This window comes from Nomascus leucogenys, chromosome 20 (genome assembly GCF_006542625.1).
Source record: "Nomascus leucogenys isolate Asia chromosome 20, Asia_NLE_v1, whole genome shotgun sequence".
NCBI classification, from domain to species: domain Eukaryota; kingdom Metazoa; phylum Chordata; class Mammalia; order Primates; family Hylobatidae; genus Nomascus; species Nomascus leucogenys.
In genome coordinates, this window is record NC_044400.1 from 11,556,417 (window position 1) to 11,583,456 (window position 27,040).

Genomic DNA, 27,040 nt, shown 5'->3' on the forward strand with positions numbered 1-27,040 from the left:
TCACTGAATTATTACTTTTAATTTTTATTTTCTTATATGCAATTCTTAAAAAACATAACATGGTATATAGAAGCACAAATAAATTTAATCATATCTAAGATGTGAGAGAAGCTGGAATAAATATATTACATTTCAGATAAATCAAAAATTAATATGTTAGTATTCCCAAGATTCAAGGTCAGTAAGGCAAAGAGAATTGTTCTGATTTATTTCAACAAGGTAAACTTTTTATTTTTACTTCGTTCTGATTCAGTTTCTTCTTTTGCATCTCTTCTGTGATGATCCCCAGTATAGGCAACAAGGTACTTCTCCATAAATTTATTAGAAAGGATTGAATTATATGTTTTCTTAGAAGATGTATTTCACTGACGTGTTCACTTTTCAAAAGAAAACCATACCAAAAATAATTCAAGATTTTAAAAAGCATGGCATCATTTTTTGAGGGGCTTAGGATCTATTATTAGTGATAATTTGAGATTTTCAAAGTATGTGTAAAGTTAACATGTATATACAAAAACACTGGGTAGGAATTCCAGTATTGCCCTATGTGAACTTGACTTTGTGTTACCAGACCCAAGTTTATTTTACATTTTGACTTTCAGAGCTCTTTGAATCTCTGTTCATAACATTCCACATTTTGTTTAGGTTTTATCAGAAATATATTTCTTCTTTTTTAAGCACCATACTTCATTAGTACTTCAATGATAGTTTGACTATCAAATAACTTTTGTATTATCTTTATAAGCCATACCTTTATGCAAATCAAGAAAATGATTGTCAAAACACAATATTGTGTGTGTTCTTTACAATGATTATTTAGGTTAGCTTTGTATTTGATAAGTGGTTTTTTTCCTGAAAACTCTTTCCTTTTTAGTATGTGGTTAAAATATCTGAACAAAATTATGTCTGTCAGAATTTATGAGAAAAAATTTCTTTAAAGAATGTTTTAGATTTAAATTGAATATACCAGTTTTACAATCATATAAAATATTTTCAAACCAAATTATTTTGATGCAAATCTTGTAAATCTGAAGAACTAATTGCTAAGTATTATATCTGGCAAAAAGAAAGAATGAAATAGAGAAAAATCTACTTGTGTTAATAGATTTCAATGTCAGAGTTGGAATGTGAAAATAACATTAAAGATCCTATAACTCAAATCTTTATATAGACAAGGAAACATCTGAAACATAAAGTAATCTTTCTTACTTTGAGGAAAAAAAACAAAAAAAAAATGGCTTAATCAAACAGAGAAAAGTGTCTAAGTAATCTGCTGCTTATACATTATTTGCATTTTATTGGGTGTAATATTTATACTGAACTCAACCTAATTATATAGTATCAATATTACTTAATTCACTTACTGTTTTTTCCCCACTTTCTGAACTGTCGTATCTAGACCTTCTGATAACATAATGTAAATCACTGCTGTCCAGTAGAACTTTCTGTGATACTGGAAGTGCTGCATATTTATGCTGTTAGATATGATGGCCACTAGACACACATGGTTACTGAACACTTGAAATGTGACTCGTGTGACCAAGGAGCAATACGGTTCATTTCATTTCATTTTATTTTAATTAGTTTAAATTTAAACAGTTATAATTGGTTAGTGGATACCATATTTAGCAATGTATAAATGTGCACCTCCATAATTCCTTTTGAATTTTTCATTGATAATACACCAAAAGGGAAAGTATATATAGTGATAATTGTATTCCTTCAACACTGATAGGTATCTTTTGAAAGTTTACATATATTAGTTTTGAACATCTATAATTGGTTAACACTTATGATATTATTATATAATATTGTTATATATGAGTTTGTGTTCTAAAATAAACATATGTTTAAAGTTATATGAATATTTCGAATCATACTAGATGTGTAATAAAACACCATAAGAAATTTTGCATCAAAGGATGTTTCTTAAAAGCCGCAATTCAGAAAAATGGCAAGAATTAATGTGGGAACAGTTGAGCAAAAAAGTAATATATTGTTTGATGTTTTGCTCCCAGAGAATCTGTAAACAAAATGGTTATTGATTTTCTTTCCTAGATATTTGTATTGGATTGACTGCTGCGAGTATCCTCATATTGGCCGTGTTGGAATGGATGGAACCAACCAGAGTGTTGTCATAGAAACCAAGATTTCTAGACCTATGGCACTAACAATAGATTATGTGAATCGTAGACTCTACTGGGCCGATGAAAATCACATTGAATTTAGCAACATGGATGGATCTCATAGATACAAAGGTTGGTCCAGTAGCATAAATATTCTAGTATTTTACCAGGTCATAAAATATTTATTTAAAAATATATATTTATTTTATATGCTTTGTCTCATAAAACATATTTAATTTAAGGTTACGTTATTATACTTCTTTATAAAAATATTGGTAAATTAGAATTAGATGTATTTATTCAAAAATTATATGTTATGCATAAGATATTTTACACTATCAATGTTTTCTTTAATTGTATTTTTCTAAATAGATTTTCTAGTAAATGGGCAGTAGTTTTATAAATTAATATTCACATGCATCCCAATTGAATTGAAATAGAAGGTTATTTGCTTGTGAATATGAGGCTATTACTGCAATCTGCTAGGATTTCAATTTTCTTAAAAAACTGAGTAAAAGTATAGTTTTATAAGTTATCAGTTAAGCTACGTACATGACTAAAGTTATTGTTACCTAATCACAGCAGCAACAATAATTAACATACAAAATAGTAACAGACAAGGATATAACAGAGAAGATGTCACGTATAGTTAAACATGACATGGATATAGCAGAAGCCATAAATGACTCAAATTACATCAAAACGTTTTGGGTAACAGGTAGCTTTTTAAGAATTAGATTTTTTCCTGAACAAACAAATGAATTTTTATTGATCTTCACTAACCTAGTGTCACCTTTGCTATCAGGGGTTTACATTTCCAAACATCACTTAAAATAAGAGTTTCAAAGTGAGGTCCCAAATAAAGTCTACATGTTAATTCAGTTTAGCTTATCAAGTTACTTCCTTCTCTGGCATTAAGCTTAAGACAAAAACACCTGGAGGAGGGAAGGATGGGAAATGGTAAGGAAGAGAGGATTATTCTTAATCATCAAGTAATACTCTGCCAGTGTGTTCCAGTGTGGAATAAAGCGATGACTTTAAAAAGAAAAAAGGTAAAAGGCATCAAAGTTACACCACTTAATAATTTTACCTATATTCCTGTCAGTTGATGTTTAAACAAATACATCTTTTCATCCTTCTAACTAGTAATGTTGACAGGAAGTTTTTAGAGGCGCTTTCTTAAGGGTGAGAGCATTGTAATACAAAGAGTGTAGTTGGATGAGTCACTTACTTAGATGTTGGCATTCCAATTATGGAGATAAAAAACTCATCAGGATGCAATTTAAGTGAAAAATTATTTAAAGAACACTTTAGGATTTTAATTACAGCAAAAGGAATGTTGACAGATTGAAATCACACCTAGCATTTAGAAGTTATATCTCCCCCAAATAATCAATAATGAAATGTTCTGCCTCATTCTTGGGTTGCATAGTTGAAAGTTTTATTGTGACAATCAATGTTTTTCCTATGTAACCATAAACCTTTTCATTTTTTTGCCTCCATATAAAGTGCTAGGTGGTTGTATATGTATTACTTTGTGCTAAAATTTCATTGCACAACAAAATTTATATATATATTCTTATTAGGTAGGTGACTATTTAAAAACACTGCAGTATTAAATATTTGCCTTTCATTTGAGTCTTTGAAGTCTGAATAGCTAAAATTGTTAAAAAATATTAGATCTATTAGAAACTATTGACTTCATCTCCTACTTATTATTAAAAAATCATGTCACTTATGTGGTGACTAATGCTTTGATAACCTTAATACAAAATTAAGTGCATGTTAAAGTGTCAATCACAATACTGGTGGTGACTTTGGATAGAGAGACACGTGTAACAAGTAGAAATGTTACTAAATGTATTAAATAGTAAAATATTTGGCTGAAAGATAGTCTAGTATGAGGTTATTAAAAATTTCAAACTTGATTTTGAAAATGCATCAAGACTTAAATGGGGAGAAAAGTAGAGTTGCAGCCTTCAGAATATTTTCTCCTGAAGGTTTTCTCAGAAAGACTGGTGAAAAATTCATTAAGTGCCTTATCAGGCATCTGCCAATATCTGAGCGCAGGCCAATAATTATCTGGTAGTTACTAATGAGGTACTAATTGGAGCCAGCCTGAATTATGCCAACTCTACCATCAATGAAAGAAAGAGCCATTAATTTGCCATGTTTGTAAAGTAGAATTGGATTATTCTACTTGCATTTGCCCCATAAAGACAAAGGATGCTATGGTTTGCTAGTTGTTTATTTGCAGGTGGAAAATGAGACATTTATATCAATAACTTTTGTGTTACTTCATCACTAGCCACTTTTTTTTAAACCAGACCAATATTATTTTTCTCATTTATATTTCTTAAAACTGAAATCTGAGCTAACCAGAACGATGAGACATGCCAATCATGACAAAGTAAATTGAGAATATAAAAAATGTATGAGACTTTTCAGAACAACAGCCCTTTCTCATAAGCCAAATTTTAGAAAAGTTAGCCCTTGGACTTTATGGTTTAAAAAGCTGGGTATTTTTCCCCCAAAGATATTCCAGTTTACACCACAGAGTAATTTTATAAATGAAGCATTATTTTATCATTATTTGTCTAGTCCAAGAATATCTGAGGTTTCTAAAAATTCTGTGACTTAAACAAAAGTTCAGATGATCTCCAAGGTACATGTGCCTTACAATTTGAGAGCTTCCATTCCTCTTTCTTTGCTGCCTGATCTATCCTAATTCACCCTCCTGCCAAATCCACACACCACATTGAAAACCTGAACAAAAAATTCCAAAATACGTCAGTCAATTTCCTAGCTTAGGAAAATTTAGATGCAATTTTAGTCACATGAACCTCTCCCTAATCTTTATCTCTCTGTATCACTCTACTGTTATTCACTATAGTAACATATGATATAATATTAATAATATAATGATACAGTAAAAGACATGCTACTGAATAAGTCAGACAGTATATTTTAAATTACATCTTCATTAGTTTATTTTATTAATTGCTCTGATTTCTTCCTTTTAACTATGCCCATCATTCATTCATTCATTCATTCATTCAATATTTACTGACCTGTCTTTCTGTGCCATGCACTATGCTAAGCCCCTAGGTGTTGTAAAGATGAATGAGTCTCTACCTTCAGAGAATAACTCAATTGGCAAAACAAATATGCAGGTAAAGACATAAATCAGATTGGGGGTAAGAAGTATGTGCAAAATATTCCAAAAATGCAGGCAGGAGTACTGAAGACTGCTAAAGTGGGAAGATCTTTGAGCAGTTTGAGAGATTTAGTAAAAGCTCCCCATAGAGGGAAAATGTAAGAAGGATTCTTCACACAGAGGGAACAGCATGTGCAAAGATGTAATAGAGTCTTGAAATAGCATGGGGTTTACTCAATTTGGCTATGACTGGAAGTCATATAAGAAGGAGATAATGACACTAGATGAACAAGGGCAAATTGGGGCCAGATTGTCACAAGCCTTGTATGCTAAGTAATTTGGAATTTATCCTTAGGTCACAGGGAGCTATTGATGGTGTTTAGTTGATGGAGTGCTGTTATTAGATTTGACAACAGCATGCGAAATGAAAGACCCTGGAAGGGCAACCAATTTAGAGACTGTTAAAATATTTTAGGAGAAAATGTTTGAAGTGATTATAGCTGTGGGAATGGAAATACAGTGTTAGGTTCAATAGTTATGTAGTAGATCAAACTGGAGATATATATAAGCTTAGAAATACTGGTAGTGGCATTATAAAAATTAAGTAAATGATTTATATTATTATTGAATTAGCTGGGGGAAAAGAATTACAATATTTGATGACTTATTAGTTTTGCATATATTTGTACATTTTTAAAAAGAATTAATAGTGCCAAACTAAGCCTAATTTAGATATTCAGAATCTCTATGTTACGATGCTGTATTTTGGTGGGAGATGCGTTAATTTTAACAGCAAAAGTGCTATTCTAAAGACGTGATTAAACATTATATATTATGCCCTTCCCTAAAAGGCTTTCAGTAAACCTGATAATTTAACTAGAATAAAGTTCGCAAATAAGTGACACTCTTTCCTCCTACACTCTCTTGAGACATGGAATAGGTCCAGTGAGAGACTTGGCAATTTGAGGGTGTCGTCTAGGTAGAAATATGCAGTTTTTAAATACATTGTTATACGAAAACAGACTGATCCTAATGTATGAATAAAAATATTCTTCTTGTAGGTCCATATATTTGGGTTTGATTCCTTACAACTCCCAAACTGAAACCCTCCTAGGAGAATTTTAGGCTTTGATTTTAGATAAGAAGTAATACGCCTCTGCTGGAGTACTGATCTTTCAGTGAAAGGATCTCCTCAGACTGGAGAAAGCAAACCTTTAAGATCTTAAAAGAAGTCTGGGAACCTCAAGGATCTGGGTCAGGTTGGGATGGGATCTACCGCTAACTAGCTTATTCACCCTGAACAGTGTAGTTAAATTCCCTGGACCTCAGTTGCCTCATTTGTAGAAATAAGGGTGTTGAAAAATATGACACGAAAGGGAAGTCCAGAACTAGAACTTTAAACCTCCAGTTACATGGATCAATCAACACTTTCAGAATCTTTGCCAAATCTCTACGTTTTAATCTCAAATGAGTCTTCCTTAATTTAAGCCTAAGAGAGGGAGTTAGGAAATCTGTAATAATTAAATGCTTTCTCATTCAACCTTGATGAAAATATCAAACTGCCAAAACAATCCCCAGTCCTGAGTGTTATCATAAAGATTGCTAACATATTTTAAAGTTGAACACTTGTAAACTAATCAAATTAATGATGGAGGAGAAAACCTATACTCTTGATCATTACCTTGTCCTGTACATTTTACACATAGTATTTATTTTGTCTTTTAACGGACCTTTTCTTAGCCTGCTAATGGGATTCCAAGAACAGGGGTCATCCTCTTATGAACTAAGTCTTTTATTAGAAGCCTACTGATTTCAAGGGACTGTGCTTGATGCAATATGTGCTCTTGTAATTATTCTACCAACCTATATATGTAATAAGTGCTATTAAAGCCATTTGCCAGCAAGGGAATATGTTCAAAGAGATTAAGTAACCCGTCCAAAGTCACAGAGCTAGTAATCAAAAGAATCAAAATTTGAACTGAGATCTACCTAATTCCAGGACCTGCTTTCTTTCCAGTTTTTACACAGCACTCTTGTTTTTGAACAGACAATCGAAGATTGAAACCTACTTGTTAGAGCCTCTAATATTAATAGTTATAGCATAAGTGTACACTTACACAAATAAAGTTGAATCCATACCTGAAATCTTTCAGATTGATTTAGGTATTGGACAGGTAAATTGCATAATATATGAGGGAAAAACACACAAAAACAAAGCCACTAGAATATAATTACTATAAAAGAAAGCATGTATCTCAGTAAATCCAAATATTTTTTGTGTCTTTTTCAAAATGAAAAGAGCAGTGATGTTGCTTTAAAATGTGTACCCTGTGTCTTAGTCTGTCTGGGATGCTTTAACAGAATACTATTGGCTGGATAATTTATTGCATACATTTCTGGAGGCTGGGAAGTCCATGATCAATCAAGGTGCCAGTAGAATCAGTGTCTAGTAAAGGGCTCACTGTCTGCTTCATAGATGGTTCCTTGTTGCTGTGTCCTTTCATGGCAGAAGGGGCTAGTGAGCTCCTCTGAGTTTCTTTTATAAGGGCACCATTCCCATTTACGAGGATAGAGTCCTCATGGCTTAATCACTTCCCAAGGGCCCACCTCTTAGTACTATCACACTGGGTATTAGGTTCCAATATATGAATTTTGGAGGGACGTCAACATTCAGACCATAGCATTCTATCCCTGGGCCCCCAATATTCATGTCCTTCTTATGTGCAAAATACACTTATTTGATCTCCATAGCCCCCAAATTCTTAACTTGTTCCAGCACTAACTCAAAAGTCTGTAGTCTTCTCTATATCTTTTCTAAATCCGATATGAGTGAAACTTAAGATATGATTTATTGTTCTCCTGCTGTGAACCTGTAAAATCAAACATGTTATCTGCTCCCAAAATACAATGGTGCACTGGGCGTAGGATAAAGACTTCCATTCCAAAAGGGAGAAATAAGAAAGAAGAAAAAGGTGATAGAGTCCTGACCAAACACCAAAACCAAAGAGGAAAACATTAAATCTTAAGGTTCCAAGATAATCTTTTCTTAAGAGCATATCTGGTGAGAGCTCAGAAAAAGAAGAAAGCTGTAGAGAAAGCCTTCATATTATTGAATAAAATCCTCTAAATTTTGCCTTCTGGACACACTGGTGTGGCGATTGGGCCCCGAAAGTTCCAGGGGGCCCTGCCTCAATAATTTTTCTGGGTGTAGCCCATTTTCCACCTCTTATGGGTTGGAATCTCATGCCTGTGGCTCTCCCAGGCTGAAGTTGCAAGCTGGTGGCTCTAGCAGTCTGAAGTTTCCAGGTGACTCCACCCCCACAGTTCTGCTTGGCATTGCCTTATAAAGGACACTGCAGTGGCCCAACCCCATGGCTCCATTATGCATTGCCCTAATAATAGGAGCTCTCTACTGTGGCCCCACCCCTGTGGCAGTTGTCTGCCCCAACCCCAAGGCTCTCTGTGGCATTTTTTGAAGTTTCGATCAAGGCAGCCAGGCCCTTGCTGCATGTGCACTCTGCATCCTGGTGGAAATTGCAGTGTGTGAACATCACCAAGACTTACTATATTTGACTTCCAAAGGGACAGCCTGAGTTGCATCAGGGCCTGCTTGCACCACACCTGGGCTGGCTAAAGAGCACCACATGGAAAAGTGGGGAGAAAAGCCTTGAAATTGTTCTGCTTCCGAGCCTCTGGCATTCTGGGCCTGTGATGGATGGGGTAGCCTTGAAGACCTCCAAAATGCTTTTGAGGTCATTCTTACATTGTCTTGATAAGTAGCACCTGGCTTCCACCCATCTATACTAATCTCTTTATCAAATGATCCCTTGGCCACACCCTTGATATTCTCTCTCTCAAATGCTTGTTCATTCTTTACAAGATGGCCAGGCTGACAATTTTCCAAATCTTTTTCTGCTTTCATTTTGGTTTTAAATTCCATTTGTAATTCCTTTCTCTCCTTGCATTTTACTGTAAACAGTGCAACAAAGCCAAGTACCTCCTTCAACACTTTACTTAGAGATTTCTTATGGCTTCTCAGCCTTTTGGCTAAGATCAAGTGTGGAGATTTCTTCTGGCAGATATCCTATTTTATTGCTGTTAAGTTCTGCTTTCCACAAAATACTAGGATGCAAACACAATTCAACCAATTTCTGTGTCGATTTCACTCATGAGGGTAGAACTCTCATGACAATCATTTCTCAAAGCCTCCACCTCCACCTTTTAAGACTTTTTTTTTTTTTTTTTTGAGATGGAGTCTCCCTCTGTCCCCCAGGCAGGAGTGCAGTGGCTTGATCTCGACTCACTGCAGCCTCTGCCTCCCGGGTTCGAGCAATTCTCCTGGCCCAGCCTCCCAAGTAGCTGGGATTAACAGGCACCTGCCACCAGGCCCAGTGAATTTTTTTTTTTTTTTTAATTTTTACTAGAGATGGGGTTTCACCATGTTGGCCAGGCTGGTTTTGAACTCCTGACCTCAAGTTCTCCACCCGCATTGGCCTCCCAAAGTGCTGGGATTACAGGCATGAGCCACTGCACCAGGCCTAATACTGTTATATGAGATATTAGGTGTCAACATATGAATTTTGGGGAGACACCAACATTAAGACCATAGCACCATGATTTAGTGGGATAGTTGCATATTAGAGTTTGCTATATTAAAGTAACTACATTCCCTGCATATAAGAAAAAATTTGTTATAAATTTGAGATTTTTTATTGATTTTATGCATTGCAAAAAGTACAGCCTTCTCTGAATGGATTGTCTATTAACATTAGTTAAAAATATCTCCTGAGAAAAATTTTAGAAATAACATTGCATATATACCTTAGCTTAGAGATTTCATTTTCCATTTAATGAAAAGAAAGGTAAATATTAGAAAATTCTATTTTGACTGAAATTTATTTTTGACCACTTGTATCAAAGTAAATAAATTCAGATTTAGTTCTTTTCAATTTTGGTTGCTTGTGCCATTGAACTTCCGATATTTTAGGCAGGTAGGTAGTATTTTGGAAAAGAAAAGGCTGAAAATACTGTGTGAACATTAATAACAAAAGGGTGAACTAAGAAAAAGTTATGTTTGACCTTGAGTTTTTAAGTTTATTTGTTCCAATAAATTGTTTTTTTCAGGATACTCTTCAGTGTATCCAAAAATGATTTAACTTTGTGTTAAGTCAGTTGGTTATGTACATATTTTATCCAGCATTTTGGAAAAAATTATACTCTAACTGTTAATTTTCTCTGAAGAGTAATAGTTGGGTATGATTCTGAACTATAGTTTACCACTGAACTCTTTTATATTTTGTGAGCAAAATTGTTTAAAATTTCTAGCAATTATGTTCACTACAGCTCGTCATTTAAAGGATAACTGTTTCTATACCCCTAGACCTGAAGAGCCTCATATTAAAGTGTCAGTATTGTAGTCTAACTTTGTTGTTTGTTTATTGCTCTGGGAATCCAGTTTGTGTTGTGAGGGGGCAGTTCTGTGTTTGGATTTAAAAATCTAAATCATAACCCATGCAGTGTTAGTCTAATTAATTTTGGAAAAAGGAATCTAGATCTCAGCATGTTACTGGTGAAATGGCGTGAAATATGTTGTAAGAGTTTGTTCTGAAGACAAAAATAAAAACACTGAAAGAGACAAATCGAATATTTTGTGTTCACATATTCCGAAACCCAATAGCTCTTGCATTTGGATTTTTAGAAAATTTAGATATCCACTGTAGCCCACCAAAAAAAAAAAAAAAAAAAAAGGAGGAAATTGAAATAATACTTCCCACCCCCCGACCTCCACTATTTTATAATATTCTAGAGTGTTTCTTTCTTGGTAAGATATTGCATTTTAGTACTTTTGAAAAAAATTCTATCATTCACAGTCCATTACAAACAGTAGATTTCACAGGCTATTTTATGCCAACGGTGTTGATGTGCTGCTGTTTACAATACAATAAAAGTTAATGGAAGGGCGCAAAATACAATTCAATTACTATAGAAATGTTTCTAAACCAGTAAAATAAATTGAAATTAACTGCCATTTCTAAAATGTCTTAGAATTTCAGTGTCAATCGTGTCTTTCAGTTTTGTCCCTTGAATGCATTAAATTTGCATATATGTTTAGGGAGTTTTTTTTTCTTTTGCTGTTTTTTTTTTTTTTGCAAATGTCATGTGTTCCACATGCTTGTAAAAATAGGGACTTTTCAGTATTACCCTCATTTGAGTTATCAGTCATTTTCAACAACCTCATCTATTCCAAATACAAGGTGGTGGAGTATGCGAAAAGAATAAGTAGATTAGGGATCAGTAGGTTTACTTCAGGTCCAGTTACTTCCTAATTTAGGCATGTTGCTTTGCCAGACTATTGTGCAATGTTCTTATTCATAGAATAGGGCTTCTATTTATTCAGTGATTTTCTAACATTTCTTAACAGGAATTTGGCCGAGGTTGAATCTAGGACAGAGGAGGACTGTTCTATCAATTCTCTCACTTGCGCTTACTTTCTGCTGGGACTACCTAGAACACTGATAGAGTTTGGATATTTGTTCCTGCCCAAATCTCTTGTTGAATCATAATCCCCAGTGCTAGAGTTGGGGCCTGGTAGGAGGTGGTGGGTCATGGGGCAGATCCCTTATGGCTTGTGCTGTCTTCATGATAGTGGTCATTTAAAGGTGTGTGGCACCTCCCCACCTGCGTCTTGCTCCTGTTTTGCCATGTGATGTGTCTGGTCCCCCTTCTTCCTCTGTCATGATTATAAGCTTCTTGGCGCCTCCCTAGAGGCCTAACAGATGATGCCAGCCCCATGCTTCTTGTAAAGCCTGAAGAACCGTGAACCAATTAAGCCTCTTTTCTTTATAAATTACCCAGTCTCAGGTATTTATTTGTAGAAATGCGAGAATGGTCTAATGCAAGCACATTTGAAAATGCTTGTAATATGTTACACTCTTCTACATTTTTATTTTAGAAATATATTTATAATTGCAGGAATATGAGAAGACCAGGTACCAAACTCATGTAAATAACTATACTTGATATCTGTCCCAGAGGCAAATGCTTTTCAAAGGCTTCAGTTTTTATTAAGACTCTCTAACAAAGAAATTCCTATGTATATGTGTGTTGAATATAATAATTTTTATAGTAAGTACTTATAGTCAGGTTCAGACTATCACATTTCTGTGTACTGTGAAGGGTTTATCACCAGCAGAATGGCCCAGAAAGTTTCGAAGCAAAAGGAATATACTTTACCAAGTGCATGAACCAATGTTGCTTTGTTTACTTCACAGGTTAGAGAGAATTGTCATCGTCCTACTAATGTATTTTTAGTCAGTCTTGTTTTCAAAACAAGTGTACTACAGTTTAGGCAGTCTGCTTTATAAAACTTCACATTCATTAACAGGAATACTCTTTGGATGGTAGATATTGAAATGGCTATATTTGACCTTCTATTATAAGCAATTTAAAAATAGGTAAGAGAAAGGAAGGGATTAAATGATATTAAATTTAATATTCCTAATCTATATGGAGAGTACATATTATTTGAAATGAGAATGTAGACAACATGAGGCAAGAAATACTAGAAAATAATGGGCTATGCATGCCTTCAGCTCTAATAATGGCTTAAATCTAAAAAAGATTTCTAAATACAGCATGAATTTCTTTTTTATTTCTTTTTTATTATTATTATTTTTTTGAGACAAAGTCTCGCTCTGTCACCCAGGCTGAAGTGTAGTGGCACAATCTTGCCTCGCTGCAACCTCTGCCTCCCAGATTCAAGCGATTCTTCTGCCCCAGCCTCCCGAGTAGCTGGGACTACAGGCATGCAGCACCATGCCCGGCTAATTTTTGTATTTTTAGTAGAGATGGTGGTTCACCATACTGGCCAGGCTGGTCTCGAACTCTGACCTCAGGTGATCCACCCACCTCAGCCTCCCAAAATGCTGGGATTACAGGCATGAGCCACCACTCCTGGCCACAGTATTAATTTCTATGCTTTGACATTACATATTACACGTATTTAAGTGTCCCAGTATAAACTACTATACTAAGGAGAGACACAAGTTTATTTTGGACATTTGATCAATATCACTATTCAAAATTTAGCATATTATCTACTTTCAGGCACTGTCAGCTCTGATCTTCCTGCACTGTGACATATACTAAAAGGAAAAGCTACTTTCCATCCCAGCAAGGTCTCATTGAAGGACTATGATATTTAATATCAGAAAAATAAACTTTCAATATTCTATCATAACAGTTGGAAATGTTGGCCATCCTTCATGTTCCTGTCATTTCTTAATGCTTTTGTTTGTTTTGAAAAATTGATTTTGGACCTTGGTGCCTAAATTTTATTTGTGATTCTGTTTGTTATTATCAAGTAGGATTGCATTAAAGAGTAAGCAGGCAAACTGTTCACAGAGGCAAAAATAAACAAAACACTTCAGAGCTGCTCGTTGTAGGTTTTAGGAAAAAATTTTTTTAAATGGTTTGCACAGTAACACCAAAGGAGACATGCATAATTATTAGCAAAGAGCAAATGTCCTTGGCCCTAAAGTTATATAAAGCATGATCTTTTTCTCCCAGGTGTTTTTAACTAAAGCTCTGGCTCAACGATCCTTCTCTGGAGATTGGTCTGCCCTGGCCATTTTCCCACCCACCCACTCTTTGTCACTCTTCATCAACTGGAAACCATTATCCACCCACCCTCCCACTGGCCACTGTCATGAATCTTCCACTTTCTTTGTCACGTTAAATCACTTTCTACTGCCATCTAATATTATCATCTGTTTACCAGACTACAGTTTTTCGTAGCCTTTGTTTAATCTCACCCCATTTTTTCAGTGTTGTTTTTCTTTCTCATCACTTTCTTTTTGTTTTTCACATTATGTTACTTTAAGTCATGCCCTATCTTCTCTACACATCTCATTGTGCTCCTATTCTTCTAGAAAAATATCAGGGGAAATTATTAGTGTCTGGGTCTCTCAAAAGAGGGGATCAATGAGCATACTTGGTTCTCTCTTCTGAAGACAGATGGTGTTTTAGTCAGGCTCGATAGTCTGCACCATATTACCCAGGGAATGGGTGTCATGGATGGTTTTTGATTTGGGAAGATATATGTTAGATGAAAAAAATATGAGAAATATTAATTAGTGGGAGTTCTAGTTATCCTGGCTTTACCTCTTTGCCCTCTGCCTGTGCCAGAAAGCTGACTTATGTGGACTACCTCACCCAGGCTCTTTCACCTTCCCATATCAAGTTGGATTTCCTCCATGAATTGCATTGCACGGACATTAGATAGTAGACAGAAAAAGAAGTCAGAATATTTATTCATCCCCTTTCCATCTATGCTCAACTATAATGATTTAGCAGTGGCTGAGCCTATCTACTAAAGACCACTGCTTTTGTTGGATGGTTTTATTCCCCTCAGCTGCATTTTTCACTAGCTTCTGGTAACAGACCTAGTAAAAAGCAATGCATTATTTGTACCTTTGCATGTCCATCTCTATAAATAATTCTTCATTACACTCTCTTCAACTATCATTTAAAGATATGTTCTCTATTTTCTGCAGCAATTATTACTAATATAAAAGTGATTGGAAAGGATTAAAAATAAGGTGACAAGTTAGAATAATTTTGCAGTATTCCTGGTGTGAGGGGATATGAGCCTTTACTTGGGATAATGGCAGCAAGAATTCTTTTAAAAAATGGAAGTGTCTTAAAATACATTAAAAAGAAAAAGATAGTAGGATTTAATGTTTTATTTGATATGTTTGTGAACTTTAAAGTTTTAGGGGATTACCTTGCCAAACATAGTCATAGCGTGAGGGATAAGTTGACCTTAATGGATGACTGATTGTTTAGGTATTTCCTTCAAATCAATATGTAAACTCTTTATAACTCAAGTAAACCAATTCTAAGCCCATGTTACTCTGTAATCTTGATTCCTTCATAAAAGTAATAACAGAATTTGGTGATTGCATTCTATATCTTATTTTTTACTTTTGAAAATATGAATAAAGACTTTATAACCTTTTTTTTTTTTTTTTTTTTTTTGAGATGGAGTCTTTCTCTGTTGCCCAGGCTAGAGTGCAATGGCGCGATCATGGCTCACCGGAACCTCCGCCTCCCGGGTTCAAGGGATTCTCCTGCCTCAGTCTCCCGAGTAGTTGGGATTACAGGCGCCCACCACCATGCCCAGCTATGTTGGTATTTTTAGTAGAGACAGGGTTTCACCATGTCGATCAGGCTGGTTTCGACCTCCTTACCTCAGGTGATCAGCTTGCCTCGGCCTCCCAAAATGCTGGGATTACAGGTGTCAGCCACCACGCCTGGCCCGTAGTCATTTTTAAATAATAAATTACAGTGATTGCTGGGCATAAAGTAATATTTTAAGATAACATTTAGATTCTTAAAGTAAATCTGGGGAGATAAAGAATGGAAAATAAGATAGTATTACTAGTGAAATGTCTATTGACATACTAACTCAGTGCAGAAAGCCCTGTCAAAGCTACCAATATCCTAATGCTGTATCCTCCCATAACATGAACTATGAGATTTTAACTCAACAAGAGCTGAGAACTGTGTAACTGGGGCATTTGTTTCTTAAGTATTTAAACTAGATTAGTCAGAAAAACAAATTTAGAATGATATTACCCAGAAATATACTTATTTGGCATGATAAATGCTAACTAAAAAAATGAATAATCAAGAGTATTGTAATAGAGTATATCAAGCTGTGAGGCAACAGTTAAGCCAAAATCATGTTCTGGATGGCCACCTTTTCTTTTTCTTTCTTTCTTTCTTTTTTTTTTTTTTGTTTTTTGCTTTTTTGAGTCAGACTCTTGCTCTGTCGCCCAGGCTGGAGTGCAGTGGTGCAATCTTGGCTCACTGCAACCTCCGCCTCCCGGGTTCAAGCGATGGCCACCTTTTCTATTTGTCATAATTATATTGAGCTTTAGCAGGATAGCATCCAACTCAACTCAAAGGGAAAAACTCCCAAAAGGAGTATTTCTTTGATTTATTTGTTTTTGCCAAATGTCAACCCTTTTCTGCTGAAAGATATAGTCTATGAAATAAAAATTAGGAACCTAGTGCTTGAGTGGAATTCTGGAAACAGTATAATACATAATGCTGTTAAACTGAATAGAGACTTAAGTATAGTAAGCAGCTTGTAAATAGGCTTTAGATATATAGTCAGTACCTGTGAAACTACAGCCCACACAGCAGCTCTGTTTATTCTTTTTTGTGTGTCTACTGAATACCTGTGAATGAAAGATTCATTAAATGTACTTTTCACATTTCTCTGCTAATTAAGCAAATGCAGTTTTATATAGACAACTGGTCATATAACTTTTCTCTTAAAAATGATAGTCATCATCATTTTTAGGCAACATTGACTACTTTTCCCCTGAACTTAACGACACCTCAGCATTAGTTAAGGGTTTGTTTGTTAAATGTTTCTCATACCTTCACATTTCATGTTTATTTTTTATTAGCTCCATGTACTTCCTGTCTTAGTCTGGTTTTTGTTGCTATGACAAAACACTACAGATTTGGTAATTTACAAAGAAAATAAGTTTAGTTGGCTCATGGTTCTGGAGGCTGGAAACTTCAAGAGCATGGCACTGGCATCTGGTGTTGTCCCATGGTGGAAGGGTATCACATGGCCAGAGAGCACACTCCGGGGAGAGCTAAGATTCAAATACCACTACTTTTATTTACTAGTTTTTTTCTACCTCTCTTTTGCCAAGTTACTTAAATTTTCCGCACCTTAGTTTCCTCATCTGCAAAATGAACTTTACTTGTATTAGTCCATTCTTACACTGCCCTAAAGAACTATTTGAGACTAGGTAATTTATAAAGAAAAAATGTTTAATTGACCCACAGTTCCATGGGCTGTACAGTAGACATGGCTGGGGAAGCCTGAGAAAACTTACAATCATGGCAGAAGGGCAAAAAGGAAGCAAACATGTCTTCACATGGCAGCAGGAGAGAGGGAGTGTAGGGGGGAAGTGCTACACACTTTTAAACAACCAGATCTCGTGAGAACTCACTCACTAGCAGGAGAATCGCAAGGGAGAAATCCGCCCCCATGATCCAATCACCTCCCACCAGGTTCCTCCCTCAACACTGGAGATTACAATTCAACATGAGATTTGGGTGGAGACACGGAGCCAAACCATATCACTACTACTGCACAATAGAGTTTTTGAGAGTAGTAAATAAACTATATAAATTGCCTCTCCCACTGGCCTAGTTCTAGGGTACCCAAGTGCTTAATAAATATCACCTGTAGTTACTGCTGAATAATTAAAAAGACTTACTTTTGAAATGCTAATTGGCAGATTCTTAAAATAACTTTATTTTTCTTACAAAAGTAAACTGAATCTCTTATGGATTGAGATCGTTGAAAATGATGATTAACTTTTTGAGCCCATATTTAATGATCTAACTATTACCTTTGCATCTAACGAGATTCACATTAAATATTTTGAGGCTTTCAACATTTCCTGTAAATTTTTATTTTATTCTAAAAATCTTGAAATCTACATATAAGGTGAAAGGCTCTTATAATAATCACCCATCACCAAGATTCAGTTAATTATTAACATTTTGCCACATTTATTTCATCTTTTTTGTATGAATTTATACAGTCAAAGAAAAATGGTGGGAATAGTTCATATAAATAGCTCACACATAATTAATTATAGTAAAGTGTTCTTCTTTTCATTTTATCTAATTTCACTTATTATTTTAGTAATGGTATCTATGTCTGCAAGAGTACATAGATAATTAAGTTGTATGCACATCTAGATTTTTACGTCAAAATTCAAAACATCTAAAGTGTACAAATCTGGATTTTTGAAATGTTTACATCCTTCATATGCACAGTATCTGTTCTGAGATGAATTTCTAGCTAGATTTTATATTATGAATAGTATTCAGTGACTTAATATATGACTTATGTTGAGGTTTCTAATTTTATTTCTTTTATTTCTATCGTCTCTTAGTTGTAGTGAATTATCTGATAACATTTGGCCTTTCAGAATACAAGTAAAAAATCAAAAAATTTAAAATATCTACTTTAGTTGATGATATAAATTTACCCAGCATTTAAAAAATAAGGCTGTAAAGCTTCCTATAAATAGTAAATTGTATTTGAAATTTTGATAGTTTTTCAGTTACTACTGAATGAGGAATATGCCAAACATTAATTTTCAGTCATTAAAATCTAATTAAGAGAAAAGTAAATATTACTGGAAATATAGTACCTTTTATCATTAATGAACATGTCAGAATTTCTAAAAGTATATCTCAGAATTAATACAGAGAAATAGTATGTTTTTATAAGTTAGGGAATTTTCAGCTTCTCCATTTATTATTTGTCAATCTTGAGAAAACAGAAGCACAAAGAAAACTCTATCACTGTTTAAAATTATTTAAACCCAAACCACTGAACAAATTTACCATATCTTATTTACTGGATAGGACCCTGGATTCTCTCAAATGAATAATTCACATTTGTGATGCTCACTCTACTGTTAACATTTAAACATCAGAAAGAATAATTATAAAACAATTTTAATCTGCAACTAAACAGTTTTATGACTATTAAATTTGCATAATACATTATTACCTGCCACACTTATTTCCCTCTACCCCACCCCAGCTCACCTTGAAAGTAAAAGTGCTCATAAAATCTCAGTGGCTGAAAAGGTTTATAGTAGTTTCATAGCCGCTTTATTTCCAGGTAGTAGACAGATTTCTTCCAGGATCTATAATTTAATCATTTTACATGTGAAAAAAGTAGGGCAATGACCTTTAGATTTGAGTATTTAAGTTATGAACAACCAGAAGGAGATATATATGTATATATGTAAATATGTGTGTGTATATACAGACACACACACACACACACATATGTATATCAATTATGAATTTTCAAATGGTGGCTGGTATTTGTTTCTGGTGAAGCAGGCTTTCATGGTGAAAGAATCACATTCATTTTTTTTTTCCAGTGGTTGAACCAAGCTAAATCTGAGCAAAGCTAGCTCCTGTGCCCAATCCTGCATTCTCTTAACTGGTAATAAAGAACTTTGCTGGCCTGACAGGTTGTCACAGCAATTATTCACACGAAGTTCTGTAGCAGTTGTATCTGTCAGCCCATGTAGTATTGAATATTTTAACTGGCAGTCTTCCAAGACTGAACATTAATCTTACCATCTCCTATTACAGTCCCTAATCAAGATATTCCAGGGGTGATTGCACTAACATTGTTTGAAGACTACATCTACTGGACTGATGGGAAAACCAAGTCACTCAGCCGTGCCCATAAAACATCGGGAGCAGACAGACTCTCACTGATTAACTCATGGCATGCCATCACAGATATCCAGGTGTATCATTCTTATAGACAACCTGATGGTAATTATTCTTTCCATGATTTCCATAAATGCATTAACATCTTTCAATAACATTCCATTTTTTATTCTTTCAAGGTTAAATGTAATTTTATTTTTGATGAAGATTTCTAGATTTAATTATTTAACATCACTTTATGGAAGAATTCAGTCAATATTGCAGTACTGCTCTTAAGGCATATGATTAGAAGTTCAATAATAGGACAAAGAATTATGGATTTGTTCAACTCATATTAAGCTAAAATGATAATAATGCATTTAGTCAGATAAGTGAAGACTGTATTCTTGAAATAATTTGTTTACAAAATAGAGGATCCTTAGTTTCTGGAATGCTGAGTAGGAGGAATTATGTTTAAGTAGCTGTAGGATTTTAAAACTGACAACTCTATCAAGTTTTCTTCAGCATATGTTTAACAGGAATTTCATCTGGCCTTGTGAAATAAAGGTTTGATTATTTTCCTTAAAAAAAAAACCTATCTGGCCTATAAAGCGAAGTCATTACATTAGTAGTTGTAGATCATTGTTTCATTGTTTTATTTTATGTTTGTATTTCCGAACATATGTTTGTCTTCATCCAAAATACTTCTAGTCTTTGTTTATTTTTCTCATGGACAGTTTTTTCCTACTAAAATTTTTGTTTTGTAGAAATGCACCTTTAAAATTATTGAATGGTAAAATTAATGTCAGTGAACAATAAGTAACATTTGTGACAAAGTAAAATTATATTTATAGTCTTGATGAGTTCTTGATTACAAAGATTTATTCCAATTCAAGTTATGCAGCTTAAAAGTCCTATCTCTAATCCCATGTTATATTGTTAGTCTTGATTATCCTGTTTTGTTGTTGTTGTTTTTTTCTTATCTGTAGTCTCCAAACATCTCTGCATGATAAATAATGGTGGTTGCAGTCATTTGTGCCTTTTAGCCCCCGGAAAAACCCACACTTGTGCATGTCCCACCAACTTCTATCTGGCAGCTGATAATAGGACTTGCTTATCCAACTGCACAGCCAGCCAGGTGAGTGGTGGCCTGGGAATCTTATTATAGAGTGTATGGTGAAACATCAGTTCTTTTGTTTAGCATAACATTGAATGATCATTCCATACATTGTAGAGATGGTCACAGAATAAAGGAAAACACTGTAACACCTCATTAAAATGGGACCTTAGCTATTAGGAAGAATAAATAAAGGCCAAAAAGGAAACAAACAAACAAAAAAAAAAAAGAGAGAGAGAGAAAAGAAAAAATTCTTTCACAGATCCATACAATGACTCAAATCCTAAGTGGGCATAACAGCAAGAGCAGAGGAGATTTTATGTAGTTTAATAAGGCAAGGTCATTGAGGAATGGGGTAGGTAAAGGGAGGTGGAGTTTAAACAGAGCAGGAAATCTCTCAAGATAATCTGCTCTACGTTACTGTCCCCACTCTCTATTTCTTAGAGTAGGTGATCTGGAAAAGATAAATTCAATAAAGAGTAAGTCTCTAGATTTTGTTTTTATTAAAATAAATTATGTGATCAAAATAACTTTCTTCTGGAACCTCTTTTTCTTTAAAACTTAATTATTCTCAGTTGAAGATATCCCAGGAGTTAAGTTGTCTACTGTATGGTAGTTGCATGGACTTGATTTTATTACTTTCAAATTTTGGACAACAGTCATATGACATTATAAAACTGGATTTTGTAACACATGAGCCACTATCTTGTTGGATTTAAGATAAAACTGTCAAACTATATTTTGTTCTTAAAATGACTAAATGTATTTTTAGAATTCTGTGTTTGAATTCGCTGATTTTCTAGTTACTAGCAATGATTTCATTGCAAGAGACCGAATTTCTCTTAGATTGTTTTTATCTTCAAAATGGAGAAGCTAAATTTAGCCCAGCTTGCCTTTCAGATTAGATTTAGGAGTATCATACATGAAAGAACTGCATAAATAACAACAATTAGAACTTTTTCAGGGAGTCAGAATGTGTGGAGGTTAAGGGCATAGACTCTGAAGCCAGACCGTTTGTGATCATAACGCAGACTCGGCTTTAAATTGAGTGCGTTACTTCTTAGTACCTTGGTTTTCTCATCTTTTAAATGGGATTATAATATTTCTATGCCATATACAGATCAAATGGGAAAAGTCCCTGGTACATAGTAGGTGTTGTTATTATTACTCTTGCCCTATACTGCAGCTGAAATTTACGTAAACAAGTTATGTATATAATTAGTGTGAGCTGCCCTCAAGAGGTTCTGATGGCTCTTTGAAAGCACAAGCCATAGACTCTGCTTTATTACAAAATGTGTTATTCTAATTATAAATCCCTGAGTATTTGTGTAAAACAATTATTTTTAAAGAGCTGGATATGTAAGTCACTATGAGAGATAAAATTAGCAATTGAATTATTTCTAGTGGTAAAATTAAAGACAGAAATCACATTTTTTAATATTTTAAAATAGAATTATTAATACTATTGGTGCTGTTTAGTCAAATTTTCAGGTAACCTCCATCCAGGTTATTCTAAAATAATCTTTGGTCCCTTGCTTTGGAATGATCATACATATATCAGTCCGTTGAGGCCCAAAACTAAGGCTGTCACTGGCTTAGTAGAGATGATGCCTGCCTGAGCCACTACAGTGACGAGGACTTAATAGCCAACTAAAAATAGAGCAAAGTCACAGTATTCTTTGAAGCACAGATGAACATCTCAAATAGCAAGGCACAGAGAATAAAACATCACCCTCACTACAAGCATCAAAGGGATAACACTTTTCAAAATATTACATATGAAGACCTATAACTGTTTATCCAATGCCAACAAATTAGATTAGTCAAATAAATGAAAACCTAACTCACCCTGAAAGTATTATTTATCTAATAAAATTATTTCCCAATTTGGTTTCCATGATGACAACACTAAAATATTTATAATTTTTAAATACCCCCAATGGTCTATCATGAATTTTTAAAAACTTAACAATAGCAAGACAGAGCAAAAAATCCAAATGTGGACAATACTTTTCAACTATACTTCTGAAAACAACAAAAAAAGAGGAGGTATCACTTCATTAGTTTCATCTTCAAGGAAAAATTTAATTGCCCAGGCCTGGTATCTCATACCTGTAATCCCAGCACTTTGGGAGGACGAGGCAGGTGGATCACTTGAGGTCAGGAGTTGGAGAGCTGCCTGGCCAACATAGTGAAACCTCGTCTCTACTAAAAAATATTAAAAATTAGCTGGGCATGGTGGCAAGGACCTGTAATCCCAGCTACTCGGGAGGGTGAGTCATGAGGATTGCTTGAACCCAGGAGGCAGAGGCTGCAGTGAGCCAACATCATGACACTGCACTCCAGTCTAGGCAACAGAGTGAAACTCTTGCCTCAAAAAATAAAAACAAATAAAAAAAAGAAAGAAAAAAAGTTTATGAAGAACGGGTAATGCAAACTGTTAGTGGTTATCCCTGTAAATATTCTCGTTTATGAGGCCATTTTACCTCTGATTCTTTTCTGATCTAATGAGAGGAAAATCTATCTCTTTTATACTTCTTGAAGAAAAATCAGTTTGTAGAAACATGATTTTCAGTGACGTAGAACTTTAAAGGAAGCAAATAATCTAAGCAGTTAAGAATCAGGCTAGTAAGCATCCTGATGAAAATTTTGCATTCTTTATTTATTCTTACTTAGGGATTTTGATTTATCATCTAATGATTGTCAACAAATGGCACGTTCCCCAAATAGTATTATTTTAGAAACAAAGAGGCAAATCACATCAATAAGAATTCTATTAGGATTGAAAACATAATCTGAGAATCTAGTAAAAATTAAGTTCAATTCATAGAACACTAGTCATTTCAAATATTTAATGAAAATCATTTTAATTAGGAAAAAAGTCAACTTAATAATGGCTTTACTTAAGCTTTAAAATGGAGACTTTTCTTGTTTCAACTAAACTTTACCATATCGGGATTGCATTTTATCCCTGTATTCATATTAGTAGACATGTATTTAGTAGGTTCTTTATAGGTTTTACTTGTGGGTGATAATTACAGTCTACAGTTTATTTTATGATGATATTAGTCTTAGAGAACATTTATGATGAAGACTATTTTATACTTATATTTAGCATTAATCTTTTTTAAGTCACTGAATTTAAGTATGTAAAAATGAAGCTAAGACATGAAATAGAAGAGATCTTCCTGTGAGAATAAAATATTGATTAACATGAAAAATAAGATAAGTGTATTCTACCCTGGCCTCCCTTAACTCAAAACCCTTTAATGTTATTTTCAAAGTCAAAAGAAGAGCAAAATCATTATATCATATATAATTCCAACAGTTCATGTTTATTTAAATTGGGTTCATTTAGTGAATTTAAAAATACATACAATTCAGATATTTTTCCAGTCATGATTGGACTTTGAGGATACTCATGAGACCTGATGTTCTCATACTAATGTGTTTTAATATATTGTAATGACTAGAAATATTTAATGTTAAAGGTAACTGCTTTCCCTCATATCCCCAGACAGTCACTGTCTATAAAGATAAGTTTTCTCCGCTCCTATTTTATGGAAAAAAAAAACACAACAGACATGTACAAGCTAAGCAAATATGGAAAAATCAGTTGAATGGTCAGATCTCCCATTGGATTCATAGAGCTCTATTCCTTCTTGTATTGCCACTGGGAGAAAAAATTCACACTCATATTTTTTAAATGATGTAAATCTATCATGAATTCACTCCATCATATCCAGACAAATTTAGCAAAAACCAACATCAAATAATCTCTTATTTGAAGAAAGTAACAGTATTCTAAATGAATAAACCTTTAGATTGCTAATCTATTTTCATTAGCAATAATTAAACCTAGGCTACAGTTTTCTGTCAAAATCTTCCTTGTATGTAACATGCTAAGATAAATGCCAGCTTGCTGTCAGTCACTTATATGGGAATAACAAAATAAACACTTCTAAAAGAAGTTAATAACTTTTAGAAAATCATCTCAATTAACATTGAGAAATGTTTTCAATTCTAGATGAATATTGTGATATACGCTTTTCATTGAAGTTCTACTAAATTGAAGAGGAAAATAATTTGATATACCAGGAGAAATTGACTAAACCTTATATACTGCTTGGTTTAACTAATTTCAAGTGAATTTTTTTAGTGGCAGCTACTCCAGATGCATGTGCTCTGTATGGAAAGTGAGATTTTTGTCTTTAATTTCTTCTGTCTGAATGGTACTGAGAAAATAATTAGTTTACGATAATAGATTACTAAAACATAAATTAACTGAGTTTTTGGTCACTGTTTATATTTGGGCAATAATGAAGTTAGTAGGAACAATAATTACTCTGTCTCAGCAGCTACATTTGGGTTCAAATGACCCTCATAAAAGTAATATGCAATAATAACTTCTGTAGTTTGTCTCCAGTATCAAGTCACTGGTGTGCTAAATAGCCTGTAAGTAAATAAATATTGCCATATAACAACTCACTTACTTTCTCTAGTGTTAATCTGCCACTTGATAGTTAATTTTTAAAGGGAGGAGTTAAAATTTCCATTTCTATAAATAATAGAATTATTATCTTTCTCATGGCTTTTTGTTTAGCTGTTTCAAGTGGAAAGGAAAATACAACAAATAAAACATATTAATAAATATTTTTTAGTGAAAAGTTTTTTTTTTTTTTAGGGAATCTGGAGAACAGTTTTATTACAAGAGTTTTTTTCTGTGCCTTCATTTTTTTTAAGTCAGCAAAAAAAAAAAAATGTTGAGCCTTATTTTTACTTCTTTTTTAAAAATTATCAGAACTTCTCTTTGTCCTAAAAGATCATGTGTATTTATTAGGAATTTTAACGCAAAGAACTGTGTTGGCCTCAACTGCTTTAAAGAGATATTCTTAAAATTTATATGGGGCCCATACTCATCATGGCTAAAGGCGGTATTTTCAGTGTTCAGGAATCTTTATGGAATTACAGCATGACAGAGCTGGAAAAGATACTACAGATTATCTTCAGATCCTCATTTGGTGGCTAAAGAACACAGACTGAGAGATGTTAATTGAATTGCCCAAGATTCTGAATAAAATGCAATTAAATTAAATTAATTCAAATTACCTAAATTAGTTCAACTGGATATCTCTTCCTGATATTCCTGATAGCTTTTAGACCTATTTAGTGTTTGCCAAATTTTTCCTGTAAAGGGCCAGATAGTAAATATTGTAGGCTTTTCAGGCCACAGGATCTCTGTAGCAACTACTCATCTCTGCTGCTTTAGTGTACAAGTAGCCCTTTAGGGCTGGTGCGGTGATTTATTTATGCCTGTAATCCAGCACTTTGGGTGGCCCAGGTGGGAGGATCACTTGAGGCCAGGAGTTTGAGATCAGCCTTGGCAACACTGTGAAACCTCATATTTACAAAAAATATAAAAATTTTCTGGGCATGGTGGCGTGTACCTATAGTCCCAGCTACTCCGGAGGCTGAGGTGAGAGAATCTCTGGAGCTCAAGAAGTTGAGGCTCCAGAGAGCTAAGATCACATCACTGCCTTCCAGCCTGGGTGACAGAGGGAGACCCTATCTCAACCAACAAGCCAACCAACCAACCACAAAAACCAAGTAGCTCTGCAGACAACATGTAAATGTGAGAGCTTGTCTGTGTTTGCAGGTCATCTCAAGAGGTTTTCCTGAACAGTATGCTCTCCTGGAAGATCATGTTGTGGCTTGTTGTGTATTTAGTTCCTATTGTGGAATTCTCCAAAATCACCATTGTTCACATTTGCAGCAAAAAAGTAGACTAGGCTGTGTTGCCAAATTTTAAAATATCTGTTATATATTCACTGGGTTCTTCAACATTTTTTTCTTTTTTCTTTTTTAGTTTCGTTGCAAAACTGACAAATGTATTCCATTCTGGTGGAAATGTGACACCGTGGATGACTGTGGTGATGGATCTGATGAACCTGATGACTGTCGTGAGTATGCTGGCAAATGTTGAAATTCAGAATTTAGAGTTCCTTATATCCCAGACCTGGAAAATTGAAACTACACCTAAAGTATTGCCTTCTGACACTTTTCCAAAATTGAAATAGAAAAATTTTAAGTGCCATTCTTTAAAAGTAAAATAAAAATTGTTGCAATATCTTGGTTATCTCTCTGATAACTGTTACGTTTAGAATGGCGCCATCAGCCATTTGTGTTAGATTTTGTTTCTTTCTCAAATTTGATTACTTGTGGAATAATGACATTACTTCATGTAGTGATCAGTAGGGTAATAAGCAGCATTAATTTGACTTAATATGTCAGCAAGTTAGAAGTAAAAATGGGCAAGTTTCCAGAATGTCACTCAATGACTGAAATCTTATCTTTAAG

At 34.2% G+C, this 27,040-nt stretch overlaps 1 protein-coding gene across 1 annotated transcript in view; it reads left to right on the forward strand.

Annotated features, from left to right (window-relative positions):
- LRP1B (LDL receptor related protein 1B) overlaps positions 1-27,040 on the forward strand; it is a 1,933,392-nt gene that overhangs the window by 1,676,889 nt on the left and 229,463 nt on the right. Inside the window, exons 60-63 of the mRNA XM_003267617.4 lie at positions 2,059-2,258; positions 19,504-19,692; positions 20,556-20,704; positions 26,550-26,643. Coding sequence (XP_003267665.2) covers positions 2,059-2,258; positions 19,504-19,692; positions 20,556-20,704; positions 26,550-26,643 — 632 coding nt within the window. The remainder of the gene's footprint in view (positions 1-2,058; positions 2,259-19,503; positions 19,693-20,555; positions 20,705-26,549; positions 26,644-27,040) is intronic.